This window comes from Rhinolophus sinicus, chromosome 1, assembly GCF_057876585.1.
Source record: "Rhinolophus sinicus isolate RSI-liver-muscle chromosome 1, RSI-T2T, whole genome shotgun sequence".
In the NCBI taxonomy this organism is placed as follows: Eukaryota; Metazoa; Chordata; class Mammalia; order Chiroptera; family Rhinolophidae; genus Rhinolophus; species Rhinolophus sinicus.
Genome location: NC_142501.1, coordinates 53810222 through 53832746, shown reverse-complemented (window position 1 = coordinate 53832746; position 22525 = coordinate 53810222). Strand labels below are relative to the sequence as shown.

The 22525-nt window shown below is 44.6% G+C and overlaps 2 protein-coding genes and 1 long non-coding RNA gene across 4 annotated transcripts in view; 2 read left to right on the top strand and 1 right to left on the bottom strand.

The window, feature by feature from the left end:
- The window catches only part of LOC148759064 (uncharacterized), a 50207-nt gene extending 28212 nt beyond the window's left edge, over positions 1–21995 (bottom strand). Inside the window, exons 1-3 of the long non-coding RNA XR_016021724.1 lie at positions 21777–21995; positions 20262–20396; positions 13627–13688 (exon numbers count right to left, since the gene is read on the bottom strand). This is a non-coding gene — a long non-coding RNA (uncharacterized LOC148759064). The remainder of the gene's footprint in view (positions 1–13626; positions 13689–20261; positions 20397–21776) is intronic.
- Positions 7392–18852, top strand: CELA1 (chymotrypsin like elastase 1). Its single transcript, XM_019724543.3, has 8 exons — positions 7392–7528; positions 8189–8271; positions 9437–9537; positions 10413–10538; positions 11325–11461; positions 12653–12798; positions 17786–17935; positions 18697–18852. The coding sequence occupies exons 1-8, from the start codon at positions 7489–7491 to the stop codon at positions 18712–18714; spliced, it is 801 nt and encodes a 266-aa protein (XP_019580102.1). The 5' UTR covers positions 7392–7488; the 3' UTR covers positions 18715–18852.
- A 154-nt stretch (positions 21996–22149) lies between the features above and the next one.
- Positions 22150–22525, top strand: part of BIN2 (bridging integrator 2) — a 30463-nt gene continuing 30087 nt past the window's right edge. For both annotated transcript variants that reach the window (XM_074325680.2, XM_019724544.3), the window contains exon 1: positions 22150–22303. In XM_074325680.2, coding sequence (XP_074181781.2) covers positions 22223–22303 — 81 coding nt within the window. In that variant the 5' untranslated portion in view covers positions 22150–22222. The remainder of the gene's footprint in view (positions 22304–22525) is intronic.

The following is a 22525-nucleotide window of genomic DNA, read 5'->3' as shown; positions in this document are numbered from 1 at the left end:
ATGGGCACTTTTGCCTGCATAAGAAAATGCTTAAAATTAGGTTTTACAACTGCGTGGGTATAAAGATGAATATAATCCAGGCTGATGACATTCATTTTATTTCTTCTGATATTTAAAGGAAACTAAAACACTTATGTGGGCCCCTAAAAGTATTGTAGACCCTACGTACTATGCCTGCTGTGTGTACTAGGTAAGTCAGCCCTACAGAACAATGGGTTGGGCCCCGAATGAGAGCGTTTTGAATGCCATGCTAACAGGTAAGCTAGACAAGCCCTAGTCCCTAACTCTAATCCTAGCCCTACTCCTGGTTGCATTCAACATCCAGCCATCTATCAGGCATTAATGAGCTGCCATTTATCCCAGTATCCCTCACACAGTCCATAGTGTCACCCAGTAGCTCCCTAGCCCAGTCCTATAGTATGTGTCTAACCAAGGTGCCCGGATGTGGCTCCTCACCCCTCCCCCTAAACAGCACAGCCTCTCCCAGGGACTAAGAGGAACTCACAGGGAGTGAGAGATGCAGTAGAAGAGACAAAAAGCCATGTCTATAGAGGAGGCCCCAGCTTCAAAGTGAGGAAAGGACTAGGGAAGGGAGTTAGTCAAGAGGGAGAGAGCGCTGACGGGTGGTGGGGAGGCTCAAGAAACCAGCTTCCTGGCCTCTCTTTAGCCAAGACTAGTCTTGCCCTAATCTGACACCTGCACTCTTCCTTAAAAGCCACCCCTCTGGCCATTCTCAGAGCTAAGCTACAACCTTAATGCTAGCCCTGTGCTACTATCTCCTGGTTCCAGAAGACTTGCCTTAGCACGGAATGGCTGGCCCCCTTTGGGGTTCTCTCTTGAAGGGTATTGGTGCCATTGTCAAAAATAGCTAAAAGTCCCAAAAGTTCTTCTTTATTTTTAATTACAAAAGTAATGCTGTAGTGAAGTCAAATAATACAGAAAAATATGAGTAAAAAGTGAAATTTATCCTCACAATGCTCCTATACCTATTGATTCATTTTCTAGATGTAATAACTCTACAGCTTGGTACAAACACTTCCATAACCGTTCTTCTATGAATCTATAAATATACACATACTGTATTGTTTGCAATTTGATTTCTTCATTCAGTATATCAAAGACGTCTTTTCATGTTAGTTCATTTAAGTCTAATTCATTCTTTTTAAAAGCCGCACAATATTCCATAATGTGGTTAAACTCAATTTCTTTAACCTTGTCTTATTGATGAATACTTACATTTTCCCCAATTTTGCAACAAACTTTGTAACCAACTATACTATACAAGGCTTTTTCCCCCAATTTTTTCAATTACAGTTGACATTCAATATTATATTAGTTTCAGGTGTACGGCATAGCAATTAGACATTTATATACTTTACAAAGTGATCCCCCCAATAAGTCTAATGCCCACCTGGCACCATATATAGTTATTACATTATTATTGACTATATTCCCTATGCTGTACTTTATATCCCCAGGACAATTTTTAACTGCCAATTTGTACTTCTTAATCCCTTCTCTTTTTTTACCCATCCCCCTAACACCTCTCCCATCTGGCAACCATCAATTTTTTCTCTGTATCCATGAATCTGCTTCTGTTTTGTTTTTTAGATTTCACATATAAGTAAAATCATATGGTATTTGTCTTTACCTGTTGGACTTATTTCACTTAGCATAATATCCTCTAGGTCCATACATGTTGTCGTAAATGGTAAGATGTCATTCTTTTTTATGGCCGAGTAATATTCCGTTGTATATATGTTCCACCTCTTCTTAAGAATCTTTTATTGATGGGCACTTAAGTTGCTTCCATATCTTGACTATTGTAAATAGTACTGCACTGTACACAGGGGTGCATATATCTTTTCAAATTAGTGTTTTGGGTTTCTTTAGATAAATACCCAGAAGTAGAATTGCTGGGTCATAAGGTAGTTCTATTTTTAATTTTTTGAAAAACCTCCATACTGTTTTCCATAGTGACTACACCAATTTGCAATCCTACCAACAGTGCACGAGGGTTCCCTTTTCTCCATATCCTTGCCAACACTTGTTGTTCATTGATTTTTTTGATGATAGCCATTCCAACAGGTGTGAGGTGATATCTCATTGTGATTTTAATTATTAGAGAATAATTAGAGACGTTGAGCATCTTTTCATGTCTATTGTCCACCTGTATGTCCTCTTTGGAGAACTGTCTATCCATTTTTCAATCGGATTGTTTATTTTTTTAGTGTTGTATGAGTTCTTTATAAATTCTGGATATTAACCCCTTATCAGATGTATCATTGGTGAATATCTTCTCCCATTTGGTAGGTTGTGTTTTTGTTTTGTTGATGGTTTCCTTTGCTGTGCAAAATCTTTTTAGTTTGACGTAGTCCCATTTGTTTATTTTTTTAGTTTGGTTCCCTTGCCTGAGGAGATATATCCAAAAAAATATTACTAAGAGCAGTGTCAAAGAGTTTACTGCCTATGTTTTCTTTTAGGAGTTTTATGATTTCAGGTCTTATATTTAAGCCTTTAATCCATTTTGAGTTTATTCTTCTATATGGTGTAAGAAAGTAGTCTAGTTTCATTTTTGCATGTATGTGACCAGTTTTCCCAACACCATTTATTAATAGACTGTCTTTACCCCATTGTATATTCTTATCTCCTTTGTCTTGGATTAATTGACTGTATAGGTGTGGGTTTATTTCTGGGCTCTCTATTCTGTTCCATTGATCTATGTGTCTGTTTTTACACCAGTGCCATGCTGTTTTGATTACTATAGCCTTGTAGTGTAATATCAGGTAGTGTGATGCTTCCAACATTGTTCTTCTTTCTCAAGATTGCTGTGGCTATTCAGGGTCTTTTGTGGTTCCATATACATTTTAGGATTATTTGTTCTAATTCTGTGAAAAATGCCATTGGTATTTTGATAGGGATTGCAATGAATCTATAGTTTGCTATGGGTTATACTATACAAAGTTTTGTGACAAACTATAATCCACATCCTTGTACATTAATTTTTGTGCTGTGTTTAATTCAAAAGGATGCATTCCTAGAATTAGCATTGCTTAGTCAAAAGAAATGCAGTGCCTTGAAAGTTAAGCCAGACTTCTGGTCAAGATGGAAGAGTAGGTGAACGCTGTGCTTGCCTCCTGCCACAACCATATCAAAATTACAACTAAATTATAGAACCACCACCTTTGAGAACCACCTGAAACCTAGCTGAACAGAACTCCTACAACTATGGATATAAAGGAGAAGCCACACTGAGACTGGTAGAAGGGGTGGAGATGCAAAACGGGCTGGTCCCACACCCACATGTGGCAGTTACAAATCAGGAGATATATCTCAGCTGCAGAGGTCCCCTCTGAGAAGCACCCCACACTGGGTTCCCCAGCCTAGAGCATCAGTGCTGGGAAGAGGAGTCCTCCCAACAGCTGGCTGTGAAAATCAGCAGGGACTCAGTCTGGGTGAGACAGGGCTGCTGTATACCTAGATATCCTCTTAAAGGGCCCAAGCACACTCACACTCGCTCTAAGCTCCAGGGAAGGGACAGCAGCTCAGAAAGTACCAGGGACACGGGAAGGAACTGAACTGACTAGCTTCTGCGTGAGGGCTGGCAGGGTAGCTCTCTCTGGGACTAAAATGCCACAGGAGCCACTGTTTCTTTGTTGTTCCCTTCCCCGTACAGCCTGCGGGTGCTGAGTGTTGCCTAATTTGTGTCTCTGCCAACGAGCTAACACTGTTGGCCCTGCTCTGTGGATTTCCTGAGACCCCTCCCCACCCAGACCACTTGCCCACATAACCTGCTGGCCTGGGCCTGCATTGTGGACTTTCCTAAAATCTCTCAAAGGTCCACAAACTCCAAACGAGCAGCAGCTGGACTCAGCATACCCTGTACCACTTACTAAGCAGCTCCAAGCCTGGCATTAGTGGCAGCTGACCTCAGTTCACAGCATAACCACTCCCAGGCACCTCCAAGCCCAACACAGGCAGCTACCAACTGCAGATCACTTTGTAGCTCCAACCAGGTGGCCCAGAGCCAGACACTGGCAGTGGCTGACCTTGGCCTGCACTGGAGCCCCTCCCAAAAGGCCACAGAACCAACACACCTGGTGGCTGGCTTCAGACTACAACTAGCACCACCCAACTAGTGTCACAAACAACACACCCAAAGGATGGACTCAGCAGGCACCAAAGCTCCACTAAAGTGAATCCTGCTCATTGGGGTCAGCCCCTGCACAATAGCTTGTCTGCTATAGTCATGGCCAGTCCACACAGCCAGACAGTCTGAGGGTGAATCCCACCCACTGATGTGTCAACAGTGATCATGGCTCAACTACAACAGAAGGGCACACACAACTCATACAAGGGATACCCCTGGAGCACCTGGCTCAGGTGAACAGGGAGAATGCACTACTGGGCCCCCCAGGAAACCTACTATATAAGACCACTCTGCCAAGACTGGGAGATGTAGCAGATCTACCTAATACATAAAAACAAACATAGGGAAGCAGCCAAAATGAGAAGACAAAGAAATATGTCCCAATGAAAGAATAGGACAAAAGTCCAGGAAAAGAACTAAACAAAATTGAGACAAGCAATCTACCAAATGCAGAGTTCAAAACATTGGTTATAAGGATGTTCAATGAACTTAGGGGAAGAGTAGATTGTCTCAGTGAGAACTTCAACAGAGATAAGAAACATAAAAAAAGGAGATAGAAAACAAAAAAGAACCAGTCAGAAATAAAGAATACAATAACTGAAATGAAGAATACGTTAGATGGAATCAACAGCAGATTAGATGAAGCAGAGAATCAAATCACCAATTTGGAAGACAAAGTAGCAGAAAACACCCAATCAGAACAGTGTAAAAAAAAAAAAATGAGGATAGTTTAAAGGACCTCTGGGACAACATCAAGTGTAACAACATTCACATCATAGGGCTATCAAAAGAAGAGAGAGAGCAAGGGATTGAAAACCTATTTGAAGAAATAATGACAGAAAACTTCCCTAACCTGGTGAAGGAAATAGACATACAAGTCCAGGAAATGCAGAGAGTCCCAAACAAGATGAACCCTAAAAGGCCCACACCAAAACACATCATAATTAAAAGGCCAAATATTGAAGACAAAGAGAGAATCTTAAAAGCTGTAAGAGAAAAGCAGTTAGTTACCTATAACGGAGCTCCCATAAGACTGTCAGCTGATTTCTCAAAAGAAACTTCGCAGACCAGAGGGATTGGCACAAAATAGTCAAAGTGATGAAAAGCAAGGACCTACAACCAAGATTACCCTACCCAACAAAGCTATCATTTAGAATCAAAGGAAAGATAAAGAGCTTCCCAGACAAGAAAAAGCTGAAGGAATTCATCACCGCCAAACCAGTGTTACAAGAAACGTTAGAGGGACTTCTTTAAGAAGAAAAAGAAATAAAAAAAATGAATCAGAAAATATCGCAAAGAAAAAAATTATCATTGACAAAGGCAAACACATAATAAAAGCAGTGGATAAGCTAATACTAAAGTTAGTACAAAGGTTAAAAGGCAAAAGTAGGAAGATAATGTGTAATTACAACAGTAAATTAAGGAATACACAAAAGATGTGGTGTATATATACAATGGACTATTACTCAGCCATAAAAAAAAAGAAATCTTACTATTTATGACAACATGGATGGACCTAGAAGGTATTATGCTAGGTCAGACAGAGAAAGACAGATACCATATGATTTCACTTACATGCGGAATCTAAAAAACAAAATAAACAAAACAGAAACAGACTCATGGATACAAAGAACAAACTAATGGTTGCCAGAAGGGAGGGGATTGGGGAGTTGCATGAAAAAGGGGAAGGGATTAAGAAGTAAAACTGGTAGTTAAAAATAGTCACAGGGATGTAAAAGCACAGTTTAGGGAATATAATCAATAATATTGTAATAACTATGTATGGTGCCAGGTGGGTACTAGACTTAACGGGGGATCACTCTATAAGTTATACAAATGTCTAACCACGACGCTGTGCACCTGAAACTAGTATAATATTGAATATCAACTGTAACCCCAAAAAAATTTTAAAGATTAATAAAAAAGAAAGTTGAAGCCACTGCCTATACCTCCCCCTAAGAGGAGAACAACAACAACAAAAGAGTAAGACCAGCATAGGAGATGATGCTGGGTGTGTAGGTTAGACACTGCTTGTGAGGGGCTTACGTGCAGCGCTAGAGTTTAGTTTCTAAGCAAATACAGATTGGGCTTCTCTGGGCTAAGCCACAGGTACAAAGATGGATGTGATATTGGCCCTGTCCTTAAAGGCTCACGTTGGAGTGTGTGATGTTGAGGGGTAACTTTTAGAGAGCTCTAAAACCTTCCCTTAAACTCCTCACCCTGAGGCTAGAGCTGTCTCCAGAGGAGGCAGGGAGGTGTGAGGAGAATCACAAAAGAGGCCCTGGTTTCCCAGCCCAGCTCAGCGCCTCCCCGACTTGGTGTTAGACTGCAGGGGGTTACACTGGAGAGGGAGCCCTCCAGGTTACCTGAGCGTCATAGTGCAATTCCCCGGAATAGCTCAAGGACCTGAAAAGGTGACAGTTTGTACAGAACTCCTTTCAACAGCTTTTCCAGGCCTCTCCAGCACCTGCAGGCATGCAATTGGAATTGGAGTGTCCAGGGAACAAAAGCCCCCAGGGGGGTCAGGTGACTTTCCTGCCTCCCTCTAGGTTTCCCTCTGCCTACATCACCCTCCACCCATACTTCTCTGCCTTTCATCTCCTGCAGGACACACGGCTCATTACCTCCTGCTTCCCCTGCCCTCTACCCTCATCGCCCTCAGACTATCTCCCTATCCCGAGGGCTCCATCTTCTAACCTGCCCCTGCCCCACATTCTCCTCTGGGAGCTCTCTCTCTGATTCTCCGTCTGAGTCTCCCCAGACCTGTTTCTTAGCACCATCTTCCACCAGAATTCCCTCCATTGAACCTATTTTGCTTTTGCCTTCCTGCATGTACACCTATGTCTGCACGCTTGGGGAACGTCCCATCGCCCTCTTTGCACAGGGAGATGTTGCTGTCTCTTCCTTCCTCTTGCTAACCACCCTCCTCCCTCCCCCACTCCCCTGTGCCCCCACCTTCTGGTGCACAGGATGGGTCTCTGAGCTTGTAGTGCCACTGAGGACAGAAGACAGTGACAGACTATGAAAGAAGCATCCTGAGGGAAAAGCCAGTCCTGATTCTCCGTCTTATTTCTGAAAAAGAGTTTGTTGGATGCTTTTCAACTAAAAGCAGATGATTAATTCAGCCCTGACCTTGTTCTGTCTTGGAACAACAGATAAATTAGTTTACTTGAAAAGAAATCTTTTCATGTGTATTTCCATGTCACCTGTGGTTTTCCCTGCCTTGCACCCATAGCCCTGCCAGCTGGTAGAAAGAAGGTCAGCAAGGCTGCTGATAAAAGGAGTATAAAGAGGGCTTGTTCCATGGGAAGGGGGCAGTGGTCTACTCTGCTGGCAACATGCTGCGCTTCCTGCTCTTCGCCACCCTGGTCCTTTATGGTAAGTGGGTCATGTGGCCTGAGTTCTAGTGAGGGGGTTTGAGCAGGAGGGCCAGAAAGCTATCCCCAAGCCTGGGCCTGCTCTTCAGCCCAGGGTGGGTGGGTGGGACACTGCCTGTGAGTCTTCACTCTCCTGAGGCCTGTGAAGGAAAGGTCAGGGTCCCTCTCCATGTAAGCCCCTCATAAAGCAGAGAGAAGCCTCTTCCAGGGGCCTGGGATTCCCTACCACCCCCACTGAGAAGAAGACATCCTCAGCAGGTGCCTGGATGGGAGGTGCCCTGCTGTCCCTGCCCCCTAGAGAATCCTGCCAAAGCTGTGTTGTGTTTGGGGGTGGAGGTTAGGGAGAAGGGGGGTCCCCTCAGGCCAAGGGATGAGCCTGAGAGAGGCTGAGCTCACAAGGAGCCTCTGAGGCCCTAGCCTGGTGATTTGAAATAGGTCCTTCATAGCACGCCAGAGTTCGGGGGACACCCAGGGAAAGCAGAAGGCACTCAGACTCCCCTGCTTTCCAAAGGAGCTCAGAGAACTCACCACTGGGCCCCTCACTTGCTAGGGAGGAAATGTGAAAGTGCGGGCAAAGCACAGCTGCTCCCCCCCACCCCAACCCTCCCCCTCAGCTGACCCCATGCTTACTCATCACTCACTTCTCTTCTACCCCGAAAAGGACACAGCACCCAGGACTTTCCAGAAACCAATCCCCGGGTAGTTGGAGGGACTGAGGCCCAGAGGAATGCCTGGCCCTCTCAGGTGGGTGTTTCTTCACAGCCCCAGACTTCCAAGAAAATAAGAGTTGCCTGGGCGCTGATACACAGTATTACATGTGTTTGTGTATATCCTTACGCACAGGAAGCTCTCCAACGGCCTGGATTCTAGATTTTAAAGATGAATGGGACTGGGCTTAGGTGGTTTTTCTAAATGCAGAAGACTTGGAGGAGGGAACTGAAACGTCAACCACACTGACTCTCTCCAGTGCCCACATTTACACGCCCAGCAAGACCACTGGTGCCACACTAACAAGACTGTGTGTCAGACCCACACCTCAGACTCGACATACCTACACACACACACACACACACACACACACACACACACACACACACACACACACACACACACACAGTGTGTGTGTCACGCATTCAAGCGCACTCCCACCCCCAAGTAGGATGTGTTGCTTACTTGGCTATTTAAAGAGTTTCCACTTTCGTAACAGGACAGCTAGGCTCTGATTTAAGCAATTCTAACTGTAAAACTAGCAAGTTAACTGGTGAATTGCCACACTTTGAGAGGAATCCTTGCAATGAAAATTCAATTCAATTTACAAAAGTCTGAGCCCCAGCTTTCGGGAGTGGAGCTACTGTGTAATATGAAGCGCTGAAGAAGCAGCTATGAACTGATAACAATGAACATTCCTGTGGTGTTTCTGAAATATTCACTGAAGTGGGTGAACGGGGTATATATATCTTTGAAAACAATGAAGAGAAAGCTCTGAGACCTAAGCTTGTGGGCGACATTTCCTTGGCGACATTTCCTTCCCAAGAGGAAACGGAGGTCGATGGACCTGGGTTCTTGGCTCTTTGCAGCAGCCAGGAGCAGGGATGCCAAGTACACTGTGTGTGTGTGCCTTTACCTGCCCCCAGCCCGCATCCAGGGACACAGGGAGTATCACCCAGAAAGGGGGCACCCTTTCCTGCTGATCCCAGAGCATCTACACACCCCTTCTCATCACCACTGCAGGTGCCACCAACCAATCAATAGCTACTGACAGGTCAAACAAAATCTAGTTGCCATCTCTAGCCCAGAAAGTTGGAGAATGTTTTGAAAGATGGCAGGAATTTAAGGGGGCAGCCTGCAGTTTGGGGCAAAGCCTTTTAAGAAGCACCACCTATGCTTCTTTTCTTCCCTCCCCATCTAGATTTCCCTCCAGTACCTGTCCAGAGGTAACTGGTATCACACCTGTGGAGGGACCCTCATCAGACAGAACTGGGTGATGACAGCTGCCCACTGCGTGGACAGGTGAGAAAAACAAAGACCAGCTTTTCTGAGCCCCCGGAACAGTCTGGCCCTTCTGGAGGAATACGTATCTCTGACCACTCAGGGCAAGACTTTACGTGGGTGTTCGGGAACCTGTGAGGAGGTAGCAGAATATAATGAAGGGCACAGATTTTGGCATCAGGCAAACTCAGGTTCAAATCTTGTCCCACCGTCTTCTAGCTTTGCGACCTTAGACGACTCACTTAGCTTCTCTAAGTCTTCATTCTCTTATCTCTAAAGGGGGGTAATAATACCTACTTTGTAGAGTTATCGTGAGGGTTAAGTAAGTACACAGTTAAGTGCCTAGTCAATGCCTGGCCAGTAACAATGTTTTCATATTTGTCTTGAGCAATGATTCTCACTGGCGCACGTATCAGAATCACTCAGGAGGCACAGATCGCTGTTTCTGATGTGGTAGGTCCAGGCTGAGGCCGGATAGTCTGCATTTCTAGCAAGTTTCCAGGTTATGCTGATGCTGCTGGTCCACAGACCAGGCTTTAAGAACTTCTTGTCTAGAAGTTTATACTTCCCTCAAAACCTCTCTGTGAGCGGAGAGCCATTCATCATTTCATTGATGCTCACCGCACCTCCCCCAGGTTATGAAATATTCAGCCTATGAGGTGTTTAGCTTAATAAACTGGGGAAATGAAGTGGGTGGTAGGTTTGTCACTCCCACAAGTTAGTAAATTAGGAAATGAGAGAGCTTGTTACTTCATCATCCAGGTCTTTCATCCTTCCCCTGCCTTGACCAGGTAAGATGGGTTCCTGTCCTAAAGACACAAGATGGCTTCCCAACTTTTCTCTCAGAGAAGAGGTGAGCCCCCTGAATCACTCAGGGCTTCCTTCTCTCATACCAGCCAAATGACCTTCCGTGTGGTGGTTGGAGACCACAACCTGAGCCAGAACGACGGCACTGAGCAGTACGTGAACGTGCAGAGGATCGTCGTGCATCCATACTGGAACAGCAATAACGTGGCTGCCGGGTAAGGGTGAGGAGGGGCTGGCCTTGGGCTGGGAGGTGGAGGGCTCACTAGCAAGCAGCGGGGTCTTGGTTTCCTTCACATTCATCCAGTAGGACTTTGAGAATTTAGGTTTTGGAGAGCTTGAGAATTTTCAAAGTCTTTGGTATGTATGTATTTGATGTAGGCTGGTTTGTATGAGTGGGTCACCTGAAGCTCCTTCTCTACAGAGTTTAATGTTTCCATTTTTATTGTTACTTATTATTCATTTTATGGAATAGACTCCATCAGCAAAAGAAAGGTTCTTAAAATGAATCTTACATGAGAAAATTCCTGCAAGATCGAGCTGTACACTTTTGCAAAGGAAGTAGTTAAAATGGTGGTCAATTCTATAGAATGTGGGAGTCCAAGTCATTGGGATATTTCTACAGAGCTTTCAGAACCACACAGAATTTTACATCTGTTTTCCTGGAGAACTCTGCTCTGCTACCATCATCGCCCCACTCTGCTCCTTCCCGATTCCCCACTCATACCTGAAAGATGTAAGCTCCATTCCCCTGGGTTGCAGGGATCAGAGCTAGACTACAACCCCAAGACCTCACCAGCAGGTGCTGTGTGGAATATATAAAGTCCTAACAATCCAAATGTATAATGCCTCAAGTCTGAGACTTAGCAAGTCAGCCGCTTCCTTCTCCAAAATCCTCGATTTCCAAATCTATGGGGACACAAAAACTCAGTGAGGGCCTGTGCATATACTGACCTGAAGAAAGGCCTGCGCCCGCGAGTGAGTAGTCTCCTTTCCTCCCGTAGCTATGACATCGCCCTGCTGCGCCTGGCCCAGAGTGTGACCCTCAACCGCTACGTCCAGCTGGGTGTTCTGCCCCGGGAGGGAACGATCCTGGCTAACAACAGCCCCTGCTACATCACAGGCTGGGGCAGGACCAGAAGTAAGTCACCTACATGGGCACCATCTACCACATAGACCTGGATTCGCTGAGCTTCTGGGGTCCCAGGTGTTCATAGCCAGGGACCGGACACCAAAGGAACCGGAGATAAAAATAACTGAGACATAAAATCAAGCTAAGAGCAGGCCACGGAATCATCCAATTAGAGATTCGTGGACTCTTATAACTGAAAAAACTTACCTCAGAGAGCATATGCACCAGCCTCTCATTTTATGCATGAGGAAACTGAGGCCCAAGGAAATGAAAGACCTTATACAAGGTCACATGACACATAATTAGTAACTGCTTAGGTGAGGCCAGAACCCAGGTATCGTGGCTCCCACTTTGGTGGCCATTACACCTCGTGCTACCTCCATAGTCAGTCACTGGGCTGTGGGTTGGAGTGAATGAACCAGGGGTAGCTGTCGGTCCAGAAAAGTCAAGGCAGAGAAGGTCATCATGCAAATGTCATTCAGATAACATGGAAAGGTGGGAGAGGCTATGAGCGGAGGTAGTCAAGAAAGGCAGAGATGCCAGGCCTGAAGGGAAGTTTGTCAGCCACCGGGCTGTACCTGAGGCCTGGAGAGAGGCAAGGCCTTGCCAGGAGCCAATATAGTGGGAAAACCTGGCGCTGACATACGTCTAATCCAGTTCTGCTCTCAGTTTACTCAATGTTATTGTGATTCAATATCCTATCTATCACATGAGAGAATTGTTGTAAGGGTCCAAGGAAACAATTCATGTGCAAAGGCTTTGAAAAGTCCAAAAGCAAGATAAAGGAAATCAGCACCAAGCTCTTAAGAGGTGGAAACAAGGGTGCACAGTCCCAGTTCTGCTCCATGGGGTTTACAGTGTAAGCAGGAAGCAGGACAGGCAGATAAGTTATCAACAAACAAGACCATTCTTGTTACTTAGCTAAGGTGTCCATGAGTTTAAAAAAAACCACAAAAAGCAGGAGTAGGATCAGTGGTTTGGAGCCTGGAATGATGATCAAGGATGACTCTGTAGGAAGGAGCCTACACCTGCCATATAAAGAGACACAAGAGGAGTACCTGTGACCTGCGATGGGCAGAGAGAAGGAGCTGGCCCTGAAGTCAGCTTTCATCAGAGCTTGGGAAGGTTTGGGAGGGTGTGGAAGGTGTTTTCCCTCGAGAGCTTCTGGGGCTGATCTCCAATGGTGTGTGTCCTGTTCAGCCAATGGGCAGCTGGCCCAGACCCTGCAGCAGGCTTACCTGCCCACCGTGTCCTACGCCACCTGCTCCAGCACCTCCTACTGGGGCTCCACTGTGAAGAACACCATGGTGTGTGCGGGAGGCGATGGAGTCCGCTCAGGGTGTCAGGTGAGCACACACAGGAACTGTGAGGAGTCCCACCCCCGTCCCTCCGCTCTCTGCCTACCGCCCCCCACCTTTTCCTCATACCCTGTTCCACACCTACTTACACCCACATGTACAGACTCAACTTTCCACTCCGGCGTCTGAATGAGAATGATTCTGGGATAGTAACCCTATTCTCACAGGATCTCAAAGTTGAAAGGAACCTTAAAACGCATCTTGCCTAATGTCCCTGCTTCAAAAGCTTGTATGTGGCCCAACATTTGTGTGTCGGTATATGTGTGTGTGTTTAAGAATTTATTCGTGACCTAGATTTTTTTATGGCTGTAGTGGGGCTGGGCCTGGATTGGTGGTTGTTATTTTGTGTAAGGTAGCTCCCCTCCATCAACCCAAATTTTTTTGTAGCTCCTCCACCATCACCTTTTATCCCAGTAGTGGTTACAGCAGTACGTACAGGTGAATATAGTAGAGAAAGTGCACGAAACAGGTTTGTGATAGTATATATATATATGTATATATACGTGTGTGTGTGTGTGTATATACACACATATATAATATAATAAATATACATAATAGAATCTTCTTCTATTCAGACAAGATCAATCAGCAGTACACCATTTTACAGGTTTCTTAATGCATAGTTTCACAAATGTTCTTAAGTATCTAAATGCCAGGTACTGTACTAAGAGCAAAGGATACAAATGTGAATCAAACAGTGTCTAGGGGAGGAATGGAGAGCGCAGACATGTGATAGACACCGTAATACTATGTGGTTAAGTGTTATAATATAGATACCTATAGGGTGATATGGGCGTACAAAAGATGGGTGCTTACCTCTACTTGTTGGGATCAGAAAAGACTTGCCTTCCCAGAGAAAGTAGAATCTGTAGTGAGTCCTGAAGGTTAAACAGGAGAAAGGGGAAAACATATTCAGAGAGAAGGAACAGCATGAAGAAAGACATGGGCCAAGAACCTAGCACACACAGAGAATTATAGGGTGTTCCCTACAGCTAGCTAGAGCAGAGGTCAACCCACAAGCCTCCAAATTGAGCGCCAGCTAGCTGCTTTTTTTTTTTTTCGCCTATGAACTAAGAATGGTTTTTACATTTTTAAATGGTTGGGGAAAATAACAGAACAATATGTCATAACTTATTAAAAATATAAAATTTCAGTGTTCATAAAAAGCATTTTATTGGAACACAGCCATAGTTGATCATTACGTATTATTTTTGGCTGCTTTCGCAGAGATGAGTAGTTGTAAGAGAGACTGTATGTCCTGCAAAGTGTAAGACGTTTACTATTTGACCCTTTACAGAAAACCTTTGCTGACCCGTTGGCTAGAACATAAACTATTACCACACTAGGGAATGCCAGGAGGTGACACCAGGGGCAAGTAGAAAGAGAAAAGATCAGTGAGTTGGGAGAACTGTAATAATATAAATACCTGAGTGCTTCAGGAATAGGTGGAGGACAAAGAACCCAGAAAGATCTAAGAGGGATTACAGGCAAGAGAAAAATGTAGTAATAAGGGTTTTACAAAATCTCAGGAAGTACTGATAGGTCATCACATAGTAAACAGCGCAGCCAGGAGCCAGGGCAGATAAAGTGACTACTCTGGCAGTGGGTGAGTCACTGGGAACTCTGGCAAGAGCAGTTTCAGTGGAGTGGTGAGGGAAGAAGCTTGATAGAGGATGGAGGAATGAAGAGGCAATAAAAAACAGCAAGGAACACAGAATACTCTTCCGAGAATCTTGGATGAAAGAGAGGAACAACAACAACAAAGTCTCGTAGCTTTAAGAGTCAAGGAGGGAGAGGATCTTTTAAGAGGGAGGAAAATTGAATGTGTGAAATAGGCAGAGAAAAGGATCCCATAGAGTCAAAGACAGGGAATAATGGAAGGCACCAGATCCCAGAGGAGACAAAAAAGAAGGAACCAAGAGTACAGGTGGAGCCGGCTTTGAACAGGAAGAGCGACACCAAAATGTGCATGAACATGAAAGAATGTGCGTGCTGGGTACTTGGGAGTTGGCAAGTGTTCTGCATTATTGCTTCTATTTACTCATGAGTTAGAAGTCAGATTAGAGGCTGAAAATGAAGAGGCAAGGGTCGTATGGGTCTGCATTAATTAAAGCGAATGGAAAAAGGATTGGCTTCCAAAATGTTACTGTTAGGCTGAGTTTAGAGACCACGCAGTAACCATGTGGGCATCTGATTCACGCCACTTCATTCAAAGACCCATTTGTAGGGAATGGATTAATCCAGGACTGGGTTTTCCCGCATTAATGGGCAAAAGGACAGGATGGCAGATCAAATACGAGGTCCAAGCTATGAGGAAGAAGAAGAGAAGCCAGCAGAAGGCTGGTAGGCTGGCTGAAATAGAATCGAAAGATTTTTTTGTGAGCATTTAGAACTATGGAAGGAAGCTGACCAACTCATCTCAGTTTTCCCAGGCCTTTCCCAGTGTAAAACTTAAGATTCCTGTATCCTGGGTTCTCTACATGCAAGTAGGAGCCCAAAAAAAAAAAAAAAAGACACTAATGCATAAAGTCCTTGCCAGCCAGCTTCACCTATAGTCACTTAATGTTTAACCTTTCTGAGTTAATTCACTTCCCTCTGCTCACTCTCGGCGCCATGAATACTGAAAACTGGAGTACTTTTCTTCTGCCTGCCACTCCAAATTGATAATTCTCTGAGACAATTGTGTCTCTGAATCCCTTCCCACTGGAGTTTCCCAAATAGTGTGTCTTCTGGGTTTTCAGACTTCTGGGTCCCCAACCTTTTTCCTCAGAGTGGATTCACTGAGCCCCTCTCACCTCAATCCACCCACGCCTACTGGGCTCATTTCCAGCTCTTCCTTCCGTCCTAAAATCCTCAGCCAGGCACTCTAACTCTCCAGAGCCATGGTTTCTTTTTAGGTCAATTAGCATAAGACAATAGTATTACATACAATTCAGTAATCTTGCTGTCCTCTAGCCCAGAAATGCTCTCAGATCCCTATTAGAATTTGGGTGGAAGAGACTTAGGTTGTTTGTTTTGAGTACAATAACCTAAAGAAAACATCTTTTTCTAAGCTGTAGTTGGGGCGGGGTACAGCTAGTTCCTTTTTAAAAGAATTACCCCCAATTTGAACTTTTAGTCTCTTTCCCTAGTTCTTTTTTTTTTTTTTAAGTTTTAATTCTTATCGAAGCTATAGGCATGAAATTGCTTAAGGTGGCAAATAAAACTATGAAGCTTAATGATGGAAAAGAACAGTCATTGTGTCCCGTCTACCTCTTGAGTTCTCCCCAGAAGGGACCACTTTCAACTTTTTTCAGCTGATGTTTTTGAAGTCTGCCTTCATACTTCTCTAAAATATATATATAGTTATATTGCTACTTAACTTTTCCGTTCAGGCGTTATGGGAGATCTGGGTCTCTCTTCCTTTTATACATACATACTCACCCCCTACGCGTGTACTTCCCTAACACCAGCTCAACCTTCCAAAATAATTTTGACTAGTTTAACATTTAGTGTTTATTGTGATCATGTAAAATGCGATTCGCAACCAAACCATGTATTCTGGGATTCATTTCCATTTCCTGCATAACTTTGTTTTCCCTGGAAAATACTAATTGTCTTTTTTATTTGCATAATATATACTCATCGTGAGGGATACCTACTAGGTTGTTTTTTTTCATTCTGGGAACTCCAGAGCTTTGTTTCTGAAAATGTTTATTGGTTGATGATCTCCTCCCCTCCATTTTAATTTTTCTTTCTAGAATTTCTTATTCACATATTTACCTCCTAACTTGGTCCTCTTATCATTTTCTCTATATTTTGTTCTACTTTATCCTCCAGCCCTTCCAATCTTTCATTTCTATTATCATATTCATAACTTCCAAAGGCTCTTTTTATTTTCTGAATGTTCTGTTTACTAGCATAGCTTGCTGTTCTTGTACCATGGATGCAATATTAATCATAGTCTTATTGTTTTCTTCTCCCTGCATAATCTTGGTTGCCTTCATTTTTTTTATTGTTTATTTGTCTGTTTTGATCTTCATTTTTATATTAGAGGCTTTCTTCAAATGTTTGGTAATCCTTGACCATCTCCTCTTATTTCAGAGTGGGGTGGTATTAGGTTGGTGCAAAAGTAATTGTGGTTTAAAAGGTTAAAAAGAATTGCAAAAACCGCAATTACTTTTACAACAACCTAATAAAAAGCTGATAGGTAGCTCTGAGCCTTAGGTGGGGTTCATCTATAGTGAACTGATTTGTCAGGTGATCTGGCTGGGCCATTTCATTGGGGGACGCCCAATGTCAACCTCTTTAGGTCTTCCCTCTTACGCTGGTCAGTGAAATATCGTCCAGTTTTATGTCTGGAATTATAGAACTGGCATTGTGGGAACTAGGTAAGAAGAGTGTCAAGGTCATATTCTATAAACCCAGGTTCCTTTGATTCTAAGCCTGAGCACGTAAACCCATTTCATTACCTTCTCTCCACTTCACCCCAGTTTCGTTTAATATGTGTTCACTACCTGCCCTGTGTCTAAATGCTAAGTCTAATTAGATCAATTGGTCTAAATGCTGGGAATAAAGAAATCATTAGAACACCCTTTTCTCCCATCCCACCTTCAGTTTAAGTGAGTAAAAGCTATTAAGCTTAAGATGTTCAAAGTTCTCTGCTAGCATTGTGGAAAGAAAAAATATCAGCAAGACCTACTTCCTGTCTCAAGCTCATAGATATGTGTAGGAGGTAGAAACAAATTATGAAACCAAAATACAAGGCAGAACATGACATAAATACTGCAAAAGAAAAGAAGAAGTACTGTGCTTGTTGAGAAAGAAAGAAGAGATTCATCTTGATGGTGGAGATATAAAGAAAGTGGTGATTTGAATTAGCTTTGAAACTGTACAGGATTTCACAAACAGAGATGGGGGGCCTGGTATAAGCAAAAGTAAAGGCCCAAAGGTCAAAATATCTGGAATTTTAGGACTCTGCTTTTCCTCCCTGCAGGGTGATTCTGGGGGCCCCCTCAACTGCTTGGTGAATGGCCAGTATGCTGTCCATGGAGTGACCAGCTTTGTGTCCAGCCAGGGTTGTAATGTCCCCAGGAAGCCCACAGTCTTCACCCGGGTATCTGCTTACATCACTTGGATAAATAATGTGAGTCCTCTCAAATGATGGGTTGAAATAGAGTCACCGGGAGACCCATGCGCTGGCTGGGTGGGGGAGCAAAAGTTGGGCAGGGGAAGCCATCCTCTTCCTCACCACACTCATATGTTTTCCTCCTTTCCCTTCCCTTCGTAGTGCGCTTTCCCTCAATAATGCTGCCATCATGAGTTCCCCTTCACATACCCACAAAGCAGGCTTCACCGTAGTGTTTACTGCTTAGGGTAAGATGGTGGTAACAACAGATCTGAACCAGGCACATGTCAGTGCTGTCGGAAGCCAGAGCCAAGTGGCAAACAGCTTCCGAGGCCTGCACGCTCCTGGGCAAGGGAAGAGGCACTAGCATTCTCTCCTACCAGCTCTTTCCAAGGGCATTATGAGAATTTTCTCTACCCTTTGGAAAGAGGTTTTGTAAACAATGAGGGTTAGGCGAGACTCTACATACACTGACCTAGTAGGAGAGCCTCTCAGGCAGTCATCCCACCTACACCCTCCAGCCTTCACACTTTCTGGAGTCTTGTGGCAAGAACGCTGACTCGCAACTGTTTCACAGTCTGTCCTTGCCACTGAGTCCTGGGTCTATGCCTATAACATTGAACTGTCCTGACACAGCTGAGACCTACTTCCTGCCCCCCAACCCTCTGAACTACCCATATTGCCCAGTACAGGGCCATACTCAACTTGGAGCCCTGAGGAAAAAAGAAAGGCGATGGGAAGAAGTAATTGACTGTGGCTATAACTGGTTTTTCCTTCAGGTCATTGCCAACAACTGAACATTTTCCTGAGTACAACGGCCATCCCAAGATGCTTATTCAATCCACAACAGGACTTGAGGCCATCAAGGAAAAAAACATTCTAGGAGACTATTGAGCCAGATACAGAAAAGCAAATAAAACTGCTTCTATATTGTCTACCTGTGTCTTTTTATTTGTAATTGAGCCCTCTAGAAGAAGTGCAGTTATAGGACCCAAGTTGGATTTAATCACATTTCTGGGCTGGTTCTTCCATTTGCTGCCACCTCTATTAGTTCACAAACTAAGCCAAGTGGTAGTGATTTTATATTATCCTTTTTGGATTATTTTAGGATCTATCTACCCATTAATCTGCCATTTGCCCCTTCTCCTATGCATTATTTGCTACATTTAAAGGCACAGAGTGCTTTTAAATATTCCTGAGTGACTGAATGTGCCCTGACTCTCTCAGGTACACTGTGGGCTCCTCCATCTCTTGTTTTCCCCTTCAATGCCTAGAACTGGGGCTCACCCCAAGGTTCTGGGTGATGGCAACTTCATACTAGGATACACTAGAGATAGGGGTATAGGATTAGGTTGTAGACCAGATGCCAGCAGACCAAGAAAGTGACAAATTAGAAAGGAGACTGGGAAGGACAGAATAGAAAAAAGGAGAAAAGAAGCTATTAAATAAAGAAAAGAAAGGATTAAGGGGAAGAAGCAGAACAAAAAGGGAGAGTAGACAACAATATGGGGCCTCAAAATAAGTATGAGCCAGCACTTCAAGGCTGGAGCTAAAATAGCCAACCGGATCCAGGGTTCTCTAAACCACAGAGAACTGGGAAGCTGATAATTTGCCCTATCCTGGCCAGGGCTCAGTTTGTTAAAGTGGCCTATGATAAAGTGAAGAGAGCAGGTTAAGAGGATGAGAAGCAGTTTTCCAGAGCAGTCACTGAGGACCGGACAAGAGGGACCAGGCAGGTATTACAGCAGGAGCAACTGGCTAAGACTGGTCCTGGAATTTGTAGGCTGCTATGTCAGCAGAGGCCTCTAGAACAGTGTATATACTATAAGAGGCTGGGCTGGAGTCAGGATGCCTATATTCCCAATCTCAATTCTACAACTGAGGAATGGGTACCCTTGGGCAAGTCACCAGCCTTTTCTGTGACTCAGTTTCCCTATCTAGGTAACTTCTAAAGATTGTTTCTGCTCTAATGCTACATGATTTGGTGACCATCGATTTTGGTTCCCAAGAGATTGGTACTGAAGAGAGTTTCTTATTAGGAGGCAATGTTTAGGCTGCATGGCTGAGGATGCTGTGAATTCCTGAGCGTGACACAGGTCACTCCTGTTAGTGACACACTTGTGATCACTATCTTCTCTCAGTTGTCCCCACAGTACCACCATTCTCGGGGCTTCTCCCCATCCAACATCAAGTCCTTCCATTTTCTTCACTCTGCCCCTTCTAGACCATCCCCACAGCTAACATTCAGAATAAACCCTATTGACCTATGACCTGAAAATGTTGTATCTTTCTCTGTAAATTAATAACATATACAATATAACATTATAATCATCTGGTTACCAACCTTTCTCCACCTCCAGACATTCAGCATCTGAGGACAGGAATCACATTTTTAAAATTTGTCCTTGGCTTCCCAGCTCTCAGGAATGCGTATCACACAGTTGACCCTGAGCGCAGTATGTCTATTTGGGGGAATGACCTGGAAAACAATAGCAAATCGGGGTCTTTAATTTTGCCTAGTCTCCAGCTTCCCTCTCCACTCCTTAGGAAGTATATTTTGACCCTCTTCCCTTCCTTAAGGGAATTCTACCTGCATTGTAAAATCCTTGAGTAAATTGTTCCTCCAGACCTGGTGTCCTATTTTCCTGCTGTCTCCTCAAACAAATAGGGAGTAACTTCCATTTGGAGACCTTCTACCTAGAGAAACAACAGTTGTAATCTCAGTTGTCCCACCCCAACTTTTGCAATCTGTGTCGCCTTCACATTCTGCCTCCTTCTAGTACTTTGTACTAGTTTATCCAGCTAGAAAAATCTGCTCCCCATCCCCAACACAGGCTCCATACTTTCCTCCTCAGTTTTTTCAGTAAGATCCTCTCCTTTCCTGAGGACTCCCGTTTCTACCTCTAAGACCTCCATTGTTCCTCCCTTTCAAATCCACGTCTGGTGTCCTGTCCCACTTCTGCATTCTCTCTACCAGTTCTTAGGCTTAGAGCCAACCTCTCTGATAGAGGCTTCCTATCTTTAAAAATTGCAACCTGATCAGGCATCTACATCTTCCCTGAGGTGGTCTCCCTAACGAGACAAGTGTCCATTGGATACCCTACAAAATCTTTACAACATTATTGATTACATTCCACAATATACTGACTGTGCTTTCTAATCCCCACCCCTCTCCCATCTAGCAACCCTCAGTTTTTCCTCTATGTCTCTGAAACTGTTTCTGATTAGTTCATTCATTTATGCTTTTCTTTAGATTCCACATATAAGTGAGCTCATATGGTATTTGTCTTTGTCTGACTTATTTCACTGAACATAATGTTCTCTAGGTCAATCCATGTTGTTGCAAATGGTAAGATTTCTTTCTTCTTTATGGCTGCGTAATACTCCATTGTATAAATGTACATGATCATTGCACTGTACACCTGAAGCTGAACAATAATGAATGTCAACTACAAGTTTATATATGTAGTTACAAGAAGCGGAGTACAGCATTAGGAATAGAGACAGTGGAAATGAAATGGCTGTGTGTGATGTCAGAGGGATAGTGGATGGGGGAAGGGGGTTGACACAGTGTGAGGGACATAAACGATAAATGTCTAACTATTACATGGTTTTGCGCACCTGAAACTAATAAAAAAAATTTGCAACCTGAAGTACTTGGCAACCCAGTACCCATACCCATATAAATGAAATGCATTTTCCCTTCCAATAAGTACTCTTACTGAGTGGAAATCATATTTTCTACCCAATTGCTTCAGTTATTTTCCAGTACCGATCATTATAACTAATTGGCTTTTGAAAACGAATGAATCTTGGCCCTCTTTGAAAAGTCTGTTCAATTGGGCTGGTACTCCTATACCTTAGAGCTGGAGAACTTTGAAGCTGGTCATGAATGAGCACTGCCTGAAGGCAGGCCCAGCCCTACCCTAATCTCCAAAAGTCTCCGCTTGGCTGCTCCGGGCCGCACCCCCGAGCAGGACGTGATGGACAGGGGGAGGGCCTCAGGGGCCAGTGCTGGCTGGGCTCCAGGGGGCCTCCTAGTGGACCTCGCAGCAGGTCTCAGGGTGGCCGCTGTGTGGGCCCAGGCTCGCTGCACTGGGTTTCAGGGTGGTCTCAGCGTGGTCTTGGGGCAGCCACAGGGGGGCTCGGCCAGCCTTGCAGGGCAGCAGCGGGCAGGGGAAGTAGGAGGCCCGCCCACCAGGGCCGGAAGCGAGGCATGCCGGGAAGCCGCACTTCCTCCTCGGGGGCCTCCAGAAAACCGCAGAGCTCGGGGCCAGGGCAGGCCATCCCCGGGGAGCCGACAGGATGGCTGAGGGCAAGGCGGGCGGCGCTGCCGGCCTCTTTGCCAAGCAGATGCAGAAGAAGTTCAGCAGAGCCCAGGAGAAGGTAGGCACCGGCCTCGCTACCTGCCGGTCACCGCTGCTATCAACGAGCGGAGGCCCCTGGCATTGCGAGGGGCATGCGGGGTGCTCAGGGGGCCCAGGAAGCCTGGACTGAAGAGAAGGGTGTCCCGCTTCCCCGGGGAAATGGGAGGTGGGCAGTGGGTGTCCAGGAAAACAGGCAGACTTGACAGAGACGGAGAACATGGCCCGATCTTGGGCAAGGATG